This window comes from Dasypus novemcinctus, chromosome 9 (genome assembly GCF_030445035.2).
Source record: "Dasypus novemcinctus isolate mDasNov1 chromosome 9, mDasNov1.1.hap2, whole genome shotgun sequence".
NCBI lineage: Eukaryota > Metazoa > Chordata > Mammalia > Cingulata > Dasypodidae > Dasypus > Dasypus novemcinctus.
The window spans coordinates 101,044,730-101,056,800 of record NC_080681.1 but is presented as its reverse complement, the minus strand read 5'-3'; the positions used below and the strand labels follow the sequence as shown (position 1 = coordinate 101,056,800).

Genomic DNA, 12,071 nt, shown 5'->3' with positions numbered 1-12,071 from the left:
CAAGCATTCTTAATGGAAAATTACAGTAGAAAGTTTAATTAACAAAGATGATAACACAAATAAGAACAATAATAGTGATGATAACGGTAGTTAACTCATACTGACACTACTCTGCTCTGTTTTACACGTGTTAGCTCATTTAAACGTACACATTTATGAAGTTACTTATGATCCTCATTTTGCAGAGAAGGAAACCAAGGCTGAATACATTTAAGAGGCTAGATCAGGGACATGGAGACCATAAAGTTAGAGTTAAGGCTCAGTCTCAAGATCTCTGTCTCCAAATACCCGAGGCATATACAAAAACTACCATGGCTGCTGATGGCGATGAGCTCACATTGAGAACTTACAAAGTATCAAGGCTTAAGTGGATTGTCCTTGGGATATTAAAAGGCAGATATCAGTATCCTATTTTACAAGCAGGGATTAGTACCCATTTTCAGTAAATTGAAACTGGGCGAAACTAAGAAATTACATAGCACCAATATTGAACAATCAAACATGGAGAGAATAAATTCCTCGTGGGTAACCCCAGTTTTCAGAACCCATCCATCCAACTGATTGAAAACACTGATGCTTTCCTTCATTTCTCCAATGGACTTGGCAAGACCTTGGCAATGGGGAAGGGTGTGCCTACTGCTATGCCCCTGGGTTCCCCTGCAGGCACTGAGACTCTTGGCTCCAATTAAGCACAGGCCAATGTCTCTGGTTGCTGAGCCATGTTCTCATTTCTTAACTTTCCAGGAAGCCCACAGAATCACTATTTTCTGCCAAGGCTACTTTCCATTCAGGTCACAGGCATCAGCAAAACCCTATCACAGGTCTCCAGGAAGGGGAACTCGAGTCCCTCCTGTGGTGGGCACCATTTTGTTTTCTTTCTCTACTCAATTGCTTTTTCATCTCGGCTGGTTACTCTTGCTTCACTCTCCTGAAAGGGCCAAATGGCCTTTCTGTTCAGTCAGTCCTCCACTCTCTCCATAGTTCATCATCCCATTCCAGGGTGGCACTTGCCTGGCAGGGATTAGAAGTGGAAGATTCCTAAATGCAATGGCTCTTTAACATCTGCAAAGATGCCCAACCTCACTCTTAAGAAGAATAATACATATAAAAGCAGTACAGCTTCTTCTGTCCATCTGCTGTTTCGGGTTTTTTTAAGGATAGACCTTGAAGATGATGGATTATGTTCATGTGAGGAGCTATTCCCTAGGGACACAAACGCCACAGCCAGGGAACTCAAGGTTGCAGAGGTCCATGCGGCCATGTGACTAGACAAGCAAATTCTGAGAAAGGCCTGAGGCTTGTGTGTATATAGTCAGTTTGATGACACTTGAGGCCATGGGAAACCAGGCATTCTATTACCTTGCTGGTACATATGCAAAAAGACACAAGCCCTATAGAGGGAAATTAGATAACAATCAGCAAAATTCTATGCTTTCACTCTTTGACCTACTTCTAGGACTCGATCCCAAAGGTAAACTGGCAAAAGCATGAAAACATATATTGATACAGATATAGAAATAGATACAGATATAGCTCGATAGAGATAGATATATAGCTACAGATATATACATAGATATATATACATACCAGGCTATACAAGGCAGCACCATTTACATAGCAAAGGAGTAGAAACAGCACTAGGGATCTGACTGAATAAATTAGGTTAATCAATAAAATGGAGATTTATGCAATTATAAAAAGGAATGAGGAATGTTCTATATAATTCAAATAAGTGGTCTCCAGAATCTATTATTAAGTGAAAAAAGCTAGTTATAAAGAATAGCAGGTAGAGTATGATTCTACTTATCTAAGAGTGGGGTGGAAGACATGTATTTACTCATATTAAAAACATCAAGACAAGTGTAAACCAAAACCTGGAAAGGTTACCTATGGGAAGGGAGAGGAGCAGGGTAAAGAGGACAGACATAGAAGATAGACATCTCAGAATATAGCTTCTTTTATAAATTTAACTTTGGAACTATGTTAAAATTACACATAATTAAAATGAAAGATTAAACGTGATAAGCAATTTATCAAAAGCAAAAGCAAAGTGAAATAAAGAACAGAATACTGTATCACTTGGATACAATAGTCACCCTCAGAGTGAGCAACCCGCAGTGATCTGAAATAGCTGATCAAAAGCACTTACGAGCGGTCATACTCCTCCCCCGCCCTGCCCCAGAGTTTGGAGGACGAGGTTCTTACAGTCCACCATGGTGGCAGCAACTGCACCAGCGCCTGGGCTTCAGTTCCCACTTGTGCCTGCACCGTGGTTGGAGGATGGGGGATAGTTGTCACTGCACAGAGGGTGGAATTCACTGATATTTTCCACAATTTACCAGCCTCTTCCTCTAACTCTTCCCTGGATGCTACGCAGTGTTCCACTAGACTCCAGAGATTCAATATAGTTGATTCAGAGAGCACCTGCCTCTTCGGTAGTTGTTTTCAAAGAGGGACTGATTCCTGGAGATTCCTACTCCACCATCTCCCACAATCTTCCATGTTCAAAGAGGTTTTAGTTGACTAGTTGTCCAGAGTGAGTGACCAGAGGTGGTGAAAGCTTTTTCCTCTAACCAGCACGACACTGGAGTAACTCAGTCCTGCAGCTTGGAAGCCTGACAGCTATTCCCTCCAGCCCTGCATCGCCAGTCTATCCTCCTCCCTCTATTTTGTGGTAGAATGAAAGGACAATAAACTTGGGAGTCAGATCTCATTTGAATGTTAAAAGAGATGGCTCCGGAGTCAGAACACCTGGATTTGTGTCCTGACTCTCCCATTCACTTAAGCTGAATGACCTTGGACAGGTTTCTTAACCATATTATGCTTCAGTTCCCCTATCTATGAATGAGGATAATTACCATTACTAACTCAGAGCTATCATGAGGAGTCAATGGACAATATATGTAAAGCACTTGGCCTAATATTTAGTATATAGTAAGTGCTCAATTATTACTAGCTGGATGATCTTGGGCAAGTTAATTACTTTCTCTGGTTTTCAGATTTCTCCTAAATAATAATATCTTTCTCACAGGAGTGACATGTAAGTTAAATGAGATAATGTTAGAAACTCAGTAATTACCCTTATTCTTTTTACCTTGGAGGCCTACATGAGTTACAACCATTACTTAGGTTTCTTTGTCAGAGTGGAGAGAATTGACCTTCTTTCTTTCTTTTTCAGGGACTCCCCTCACCCCCACCCCCAGATATGAAAGTACCACATTTTGTGTACATAAGAGAAGGAAATGTAGCTGTGTTTACACCAAACTGTTAAAGCATTTTCCTCTGGGCAGTGGGATTGGTAAACGAGTATTTTCACTTTGAACTTTATCACCCTTGTGTGATGTGTGAAAAATTTCAAAACTACCCAGTATTACTTTAAAAATTAAAAAATAAAAATGCATGCTTGCTTCAGATAATTTATCTCACTTTTTAAGTGTATTTCTTGCAAGCAGCATATTTTTTAATGTAGTTTGAGTCTCTGTCTCTTAACAAGGGGTTTAATTACCTTTATTGTCATAACTGATATATTTGTCTCACTGCTGTCATTTTGTTTTATGCTGCCAATTTCTGATGCTTCCATGTGATGTCCTATCTGCTATATGTTTTGTAATAGCCAATATGTTTTCTTTGTTTTAATTGTCTATTGGGATGTGGAAAGTGGTCGACCTGCTTTTAATTTTATTTGTGGACACTTTTAGTTCTTTCATAAACTTGCTTGAAATGGTTTTCTCTCTAGTGCTATAATTTAAGAAAAACACTGTGACAGAGCAGCTGAGAGCCTGGGTTTGAATCCTAGCTCCATCAGGTACATGCTGGGAGGACCTTGGTCCAGTGACGACACCTCTCTGTGTCCCAGTGAGGATAAAAGTCATTCTGCATTCCTAGGACTGGTGCAAGGCTGAAATGAAATAGTTATAAAGCAGTTATCATAATGGGTTAAAAGACAAAAGGAAGAGGTGAATATGGCGTAGAGAAAATTGGGCACTCTTGTGTAGCTGCCTTCACAACCTAGAAAACTTTCTCTGGAAATTCCTGATTTTAGTCATATAGATCCCCTATGCCCTCTATACATTAGATTCAGGGTTGGCAAACTAACAATCTGCAGACTAAATCTGGCCCATTTGTTTATGTATGTATCTAAGGCTGCTTTCACATTACAACGGCATGGTTGAGTAGACAATTATGGTCTGCAAAGCCAAAAATATTTCCTCTCTGATCCTTTAGGAAAAAGTTTGCTGACCCCTGCTTTAGATCCCCCAGAGCATCTCCTTCTTTCCAAATTTAGGAGAAGCAGCCATTTTCCCCCTTGTCCCATTATGGCCTCTCAAAAGCTAAGTGGCTCTTAGCATATATTAAAAGATTGTTAAAAAGACCATTAGCTTCTGCATTTAATTGTCCACAAGGTGGGGACACTTAATAAAAAACAAAACTAGAAAAAAAAAAAAGGAAAAGATAAAGATGCTGATTACAAAGCAGGGTTCTCCCAAGGCCAGGGCACATGGAGCGAAAGGGGCCAAAGCGAGGCAGCCTCGCCAGGGTTTCCTTTATTCCGGCTTTTCTCTACTGTATCAGTGCTGGGATTCGGCCACCCTGGGTGGCATCTGGCTCTCCCTTTGCTGCTCTGATATGCTGCTCCCCAGGTCCCCCAAAACCAGGTCGGCTTCAAACGCCCGTCACTCAGAACACACCGCAGCCGCTTCCCTAGGCCAAGTCAGGGTCTCCAACAAGCTGTGTCTCGTTTCTGGTAGCTTTTTTCCCCCAGACCTACAGCGTTTCCCCCTCCAGGGACAAAGTGAATAAGATGGTTTTAATTTCCAAATTAGGACTTTTCATTTCGTTCCATTTCTCCCACAGTATGAAATAGTGAGAGCTGCTTTAAAATCCATTTATCAGAGGTCGAATTCTCTCTTGTGCTCACCGAGGGCCTTGTGTTTCACTGCACAGGCAGAACTATGTCTAGCAGCACCTGATTCTGGAGGGCGGGAGGCGGAGAGAGAAGGAGAAGAAGGAGGATCCTGCAGTTCCAAGTCCTGATGCTTCTTCAGTGGGCTCAGTGGGAGGGGAGTGAGCCCCTGCAGGTCTAAACCAGGGCACGGGGGGCCGGGCTTCTGCCCTGGAACCTTTCACAGTCTTGGCAGGGAGATGGTAGGACCAAGGTCATGGAACTGGAGAGAAAATGTGTGATAAAGTGGCCCAGTGGACAGCAGGAATAGGAGAAGGGAGAGATGCGGTGAGCTAGAGAGAGCAGGAAAGGCCTCCCAGATCAGGTGGCCTGACCTGAGGCAAACCAGACACCAGAGGAGATGGATGAGCACAGAGGAGAATGAGGGGGCTAGCCTGAAGGAAAGGGGAGCCATAGCCGGCTGTCAGCCCTCCAGCTTCTGGGTTCTGGATGCCTGCTTTGCATGGTCATCTCATTTCAGCTCCATCAGATCTGTGAGGTTATCCCCCTGTTGTCAAAGAGGCAGCTGCGGTCCAGGGAGTTACAGAGCCTGTGAGTTCTGAAGCTGGGAAGAGGGAAAGCCAGGAGTTTCACATTGTTTCTCTGACTCCAAAGCTTGTGTTATTTCCAAAAGTGCTGACTGTGCTGAGGAAGAAGAGCAGATGAGGTCATTGGCACTCCATCCATCGTGCGGGCTTTGGAGGGCAAAAGGAAATGTCTGTCATTGTCAGGGAGGCACCTGGAAGGATGGAAACTCACTGCTTGCTCCTCCAGCTCAGGTTGCTGAGTGCTTCTCATGTCAGCTCGTGTACGCCGTATACATGGAGGGAAGGGTCTAATCCATATGGTTTGATGAAGAAGCTGTTCCAGTCAAGTTAAAATAATGCTAACAGCTAATGCGTATTGAGCGCTACCTCTCTGCCGGGTGCTGTTCAAGGGCTGTGTGTGTTTGTGGCAACCCAGGCAGAAGGTCACCATTATTAATCTGCGTTTTACAAATGGGGCAACTGAGGCACAGAGAGGTCAAGTCATTTGTCCTGGCAAGTCTCAGGTGGGGCCTGTGACTGGCTAAAGTCAGGGCTCAAGAGGTTTTTCATTGACATGTGCCTCCCCCTCCTGAAATGGCTATCCGTTCGTTCATTCATTCATTCATTCATTCATTCATTCAGTGATTCATCAACCACTAAGTGCCAAGCCATATGCCACATGCTGGGGATTCGACTTCATGAAGCTTAATGCCACTGAGAGCACAGCTAACATTCTGAGGACTTACTTTATGCCAGAACAGCCCTTTACACATACATCTTATTACTATCCCTTTTCTTTTCAGCTGAAAAACAAAACCAGGTTCAGAGGGACAAAACGACTAGCCGAGAGACAGGAATGCAGCCCAGAGCCTCTGGCTCAAAGCCCACTGGACCCCGTCGTCACCGCCATGTGTGGCGTGTGCTGGGAAGCCTCTCCTTTCTCACCCTCACACCGTCAGTGCTGGGGCAGTGCTCGCCCTAAGGCACCTCTCGTCCTCCTGTCCTGCCCGCTTGCCAGCCAGAGTGTGGAGATACAGTTTAGGGACTGGATAAGCAGAGAGGTCTCACCCTCTGTCCATCACATGAGATGAGAGAAAGATTTCTGGCTCCCCAGAGGGTGAGAACCACACAGCCTCTGCTTCCGTGGGCACCTTCGCTGCCCCAAGGCGCCTGTGGGGTATTTACTAACTATTCACGAATATTCGCCGAGCAGCTATTCCATGCCAGGCACTGTGCTTAGGACATAGATTTGACATGATCCTTGCCCTCAAGAAGCTTAATCTGTTAAAATTCCTGCCAGCTGGCGGGACAGATGGCAGCTCTCTGAAACCACGTCAGACGAGGCAGGATTGAAGAGATGGCAAAATGAACTGTGTGCTTGCTTCCAGCTGCATTGCTTCTGGCTGGTCAGCTCTTCCTCTCCTGGAGTCTGACCCCAAGGAGATCAAGGCAGCATTTAACAACGGCATAGAGGCCAAGGCTGGGAGACGTCCCAGGGAATTGGAGGAAAATTGGCATGTGCAGAGAAGAGTGGCAGGTGGCTTGAAAGCCTCAAAAACTCACAGCTCTGCCGGCACTGCTGCGGGCTGGCAGAGCTCCCCTGGGCTGTGGCTGGAAGCAGGGCTCCTAATTCTGTGATAGTGGGAGGGTTCCCTGCTTGAAAGGAGGTGATTTTGATGCCTGACGTTCCAGGACTAGCTTTTCTCCAGGTATTAATCTCTGGTTACAAAGGAAAGTCCTAAAAAGTGGACATAGAGAGCCCTTGCCATTCCAGCCTGAGGGCCAGAAGGGCACCCTGAGTCCTGGGAGAAGAGGAAGGGCAGGTCCAGGCATGACCTGCCCAGCAGGAGGGAGCTCATCCAGACAGCCCGGGTGAGCCTGGGCTCACTCCGGCCTGGCCCAGCAGCCTCGTACCTTCGCACCGCAGCACGGCACTGTTCCAGACCACGCTGCCCTCCTTCAGGATGCAGGTGATGGTCTCCGAGCCCTGGGTCCCCAGGAAGCCTTCGTCACAGAGGAAGGAGATGGAGCTGCCCAGCTGAAGGCTGTCACCAAACCGTTTGCCATTTACTGGAACGCCAGGATCCGGGCACTCATTGTGTCGGAATGCTGTGTGGATGGAGGTCACGGGCACGGTTAGACAGGGCTGGTGTGCACTGCCCCCACCCCACCCACTCCTGCCCCTGCCCCAATAAGCTTCATTGTTACGGCTGAACCTAGACCTCTATATTTCCCTGAGAACCTGCCATGCTGGAGAGATGCCTGGGTACCTTCAATTAGGGACTCCAGGGTTATAAGGTGCCACATGGGGTTTAGAGCAGGTGCCTGTTAAACATGATCTTCTGCCTTCCTGGACGCCTAATTCAACTTCAGACTAATGAACATGTATAGATCAGGCAGGGAGCTGAGTACTTCTCATGTTAGCTTATTTACACCACATAATGAGTCCATGAAATAGATATTTTCACCCCAGTTTACAAATGAGGAAATTGAGGCCCAAAGATTTGTCTTTCCAATGTCAAATCCATTCCCTGCTTCCCTAACTGGCATCAGTTATGGGATCATTCATGCTGCAAGTGAGCTGAACTCTAAATCCCATGCCACTAATAAGCACTAAGAATCACAAAGTAGATGCCCTGGAATTAACCCTGCCTGAAGCCATTGCCTTCATTTCCTTGCCTCTTGTCAGAGCTGCCTCTCATTCTGCCCAGGTAACTGATAATGCAGTGAGAAGGGAGAGAGAACAGAGCCAGAACGCTGGGTTCAGTCCAGCTTTGCCAGTTATTAGCTCCCTGGTCCTGGGCAACTTACATAACCTTGCTGAGCCTCGGTTTCCTGACCTCTAAACTGGGGACCATACTTCACTTGCAGGGTCATTTTGAGAGAAATATAAAATCCAAGTGGATATGAATGGAAAAGTGGTGAGCGTATGGTTCAGATAGGATGTGCTTGTTAAGTATGAGTTCCTTTCCTTCCTCCCTTCCTCATATGGTACCAAGAGTCCCTTTCCTATTCCGTCTCCACCAAGCACGTCCCCAGTCTTCCTCCCGCAGGGCTGCCACGGTTCTCGCACTAAATCTCTCTGGAGCCAGGCCCTCTTTGCCTCCCGCTGTTTGAAAGATGCCGGCTTTCCAGTGGACACCAGGCTCCCTGGCTGCACGGGCATGTGCCCCTTTAAAGAAGCCAATTTACAGGCCTTTGAAATTCCCTAGTGATGGGAACACTTGCACTGTCAGAAAGAGAAACAGCCCCTGAGGCTGCTGAATCTTGCTGGAGGCCGGAGGCCTGCAAACCTGGAGATCCTTCCTGCTGAATAGGAGCTCTGGGAGCCTTTGCCATGGAGCTGATTGGGATGATAACTTGGAGCGCCTCCACTGAGCTCCCAACATGCGTCTCACTGAAAAGCAAGGTCAAGGCCTCCCGACATTTCTTCACTGGGTATTATGATCATGAGTTTGTGCTGATGTTTAGAAATATGGGGTAGGAAGAAAAGTGATGCTTGGCACCCAGAAGTCCAGTCTTGGCATTTGTCTATCTAAACACCAAATACACAGAGGAGGGGTGTTTCAAACATCTGGGAGCTAAAGCTTTAAGTGAAGGACTTAAATGCCACCCACTTCTACCTGTATTCCTTTCAAGCCCACTTCCCAGTCTGTGTAGGGGGATAGCCCTTAGCTTACAGAGGTTTTGTTGGGGGTCACTCGGGATGACTTGAAAGTACCCAGCACAGGGCCCAGGACACAGCAGGGACTCAGGAACTGGTAGTTGCTCTCATCATTATCCAAGATGCTCCACATGGAAGAAGGAGCTCTGGGGTGGGGGTGGGGGGTAGGGGTGGGGGGACCAGGATCAGGGGCACGGACTTCAATTCGACACAAGGAACACACACTCTCTAGCTGTGGAGAGAGCTGTCTGGGATAAGCTCCCTCCTGCTGGGCAAGCACAGCCTAGATGATGGCCAGTTGGGAGGTGAGGAAGGAGACAAATGTCCTGCAGGGGAGATTATGCCAGTTCCCAGACACTTGTCCACGGATTACTGATTTACTGGCTGCATCAGAATCACCACAGAAACCTATTAAAAATGTAGATGCAGAGGTCTTATCCCCCTAGAGATTTGAACCAGCAGGCTGAGGATGGGGACTGGAATTGAAAAAATTATTTCCACCTATCTTCCCAACGTAAGCGCATGGAAAAAAATACCTCGTGTGTGCAATTGTGTTCACCAAATGTTGGCAAGAGTCATTTCTCGGTGGTAGGATTTTGGGTTGCATTTACAATTTCTTCCTTGACCCTTTCTCTCTTATTTTAATTTTGGACATGTATTATTTTTTTTGATAATGGCCAGGAAATCTTGGAGGGAAATACTAGATAACCACATAGCCCTTGGGGCAGGTCCATTAAAGAGAGAGAAGCTGACCCTCTAGAGCACCACCTGCCTTTGCCTCCTGATGACTCAGCATTTGCACCTTTTCTGAAAGTAGGGTTTTAATAGATTCGATGCTCCTACGAGGCAGGAGTATCCATTTGTGTCCTAAGTCCTCTGCCAATGTCCACTCCTACTTTGAACCTGCAGCATTCTCAGCTCTCACCATCCTGGGTAAGTGGACTTCCATAGGATAACCGTTCCCCTCCCACTCATCAGGGTGCAGAAAGAATGGTTAGTCATTCGTGGATCTTTTCATACATTAAATATTTATGGATCCTTGCCATGTACCAGACTCTGCACTGGGCAGAGGGGATAGAGAGAAAGATAAGTAATCTATAACCCTACATTTGCAAAGCTCATGATCTCATGGAAAAAGCAGGTATAAGGATAAGTAAGCTAAAAACCATATTGCTAGTATTATCATCTTAAGAGTAGGGAACACAGAACTTGGCTCTTCTTCCTCCTGCCCTGAGGATGGTGGGAAGAGTCTTCTGGAGGAGATGTGCCCCTCACAGTCTATGGCTCTAGAAAGCCTGGGTGTCCTGAAGAAGGGTGATGAGGGGAACTCCAGGGAAGGGCTTTACCCTGGGTGGTCCTTTGAAATCTGGGGTCCCAAAGGGCCCACCAGTTAGCACCTATTATCTGCAGCCCGATTGGCCTAAAGGGTCCAGTGTGACAAGAGGCCTCCATGCCAAGGCTCAGAATGGGGTGGGGGTGGGGGTGGAGGGTCACTTCTGTCAAAAAGTACGAGAGGGAAGAACTCTCTTGTGTGTGCACAAGGCAGGGCTTGAATTGTGGGCTTGCGTTTCATAAGCAACCTCTGGGAAAGGACCTGGTTAATTTCTTGGGCAGACTCAGCTTCATCCCCACTCATGGTTTGTCATCTGCCTACTTTGGATTCCATTTTCAGTGGCCAAGCCTCTGCCCCCACCGCACCCCTGTGTCAACCCATGAGGCACATGAAAATAATCCCAACTGAGCTTTAGGTTCTAGAGAAGGGCCCGGATGAAAGCTGGGGCTGACCATGTTCAGCCTGAGGCTCTGAGATGGGCTGTGAGGAAGGGCTCCAATGAGCCGCAGAGTCAAACAGAAACTCTATTCCAAATTTTTGTTTCTGGGGCCCAGGGACCAGGCAAAGCATGTGCGAACCGCCCTATCAGTAAAGCCAGAAGTCAACAGTAAATAGCATTCAGGGTTTGGGGGAGTACATCAGAGAGAGAATCAGGAGCAAGAAGGGGCTTTCTTGCCCTTGGACCCTTCTTGGTTCTAGCTGTGATTTCTAGGAGGGGAGCGTGGGAAGGAAAGACGAGGCCCCAGGCTCTTTTGACCACATCTGTGGGAAATAAATTTTCTGTGACTCCACAGAAACGTGCACCCTCCCCAGCAGCCAGAGCTTATTCTGGTCATACTAGAGCTCCGTGTCTCAGCACCATGGCCCAGCAACGTCCCTGCAGCTGCCCACCCACGTCAACACTCCTCCCTGGGAGCACCCTTGGCCATCCTCGGGGAGGGAGGACTCACTGGTGAAGGTGATGTTGAAGCCCCTCTTCCCCGTGGAGTGGTCAGTCTGGAACTCGAGACGGGCCACGTGGCCACTGCTTGTGATAGAGGAGGGGAGCTGGTTTCCTGAGAAGGTGCCCAGGACAGGGGCCTCAGCGGTGGCCCCATCCTTGATGACCAGGAAATCAAACTGCGGCTCCACGTCGATGTCGTTGAAGGCCAGGTGGATGCGGCTCTCAGGCCTGGCCAGGATGAGCCAGACGCAGTGGAGGTGGTTGCCATAGTCTTCGGGGTAGTTGGGAGACAGGACAATCCCAGAGGGGCTGGTGAAGTTGAAGAAGCAGGAAACTGCAAGAGAAGAGCAGCGGAGGTCAGTACGCACCGCCGGCATTCTGCCTCGGCCACTGAGGGCGGGCGGGAGGAGCGTTCTCTGTCTAAAGCTCTGCAGAAAGAAAGGGTGACACGAGCGTTGGGGGGACCGGCTGGGCTCTGAGCTCTAGGCGGGAAACATGCTGGGTTCCATGCTGGGCATCACGCTGGGAAGGGTCCCTTTGGCAAACAGCAGACGTGGTGGCGTTTGTCTTCTTGCGGCCCCCTTTCCCAGCTCAGCGTGCTCACCCCAGGCAGGCTGTGCATGCTTTTGGTCCCTGGCATTGGGGAAAACCATCATTCAAGC

The 12,071-nt window shown here is 47.5% G+C and overlaps 1 protein-coding gene across 1 annotated transcript in view; it reads right to left on the bottom strand.

Moving 5' to 3' along the window:
* The window catches only part of CSMD2 (CUB and Sushi multiple domains 2), a 671,930-nt gene that overhangs the window by 238,365 nt on the left and 421,494 nt on the right, over positions 1-12,071 (bottom strand). Inside the window, exons 14-15 of the mRNA XM_058303940.2 lie at positions 11,417-11,743; positions 7,384-7,578 (exon numbers count right to left, since the gene is read on the bottom strand). Of these exons, the coding sequence (XP_058159923.1) occupies positions 7,384-7,578; positions 11,417-11,743 (522 nt within the window). The remainder of the gene's footprint in view (positions 1-7,383; positions 7,579-11,416; positions 11,744-12,071) is intronic.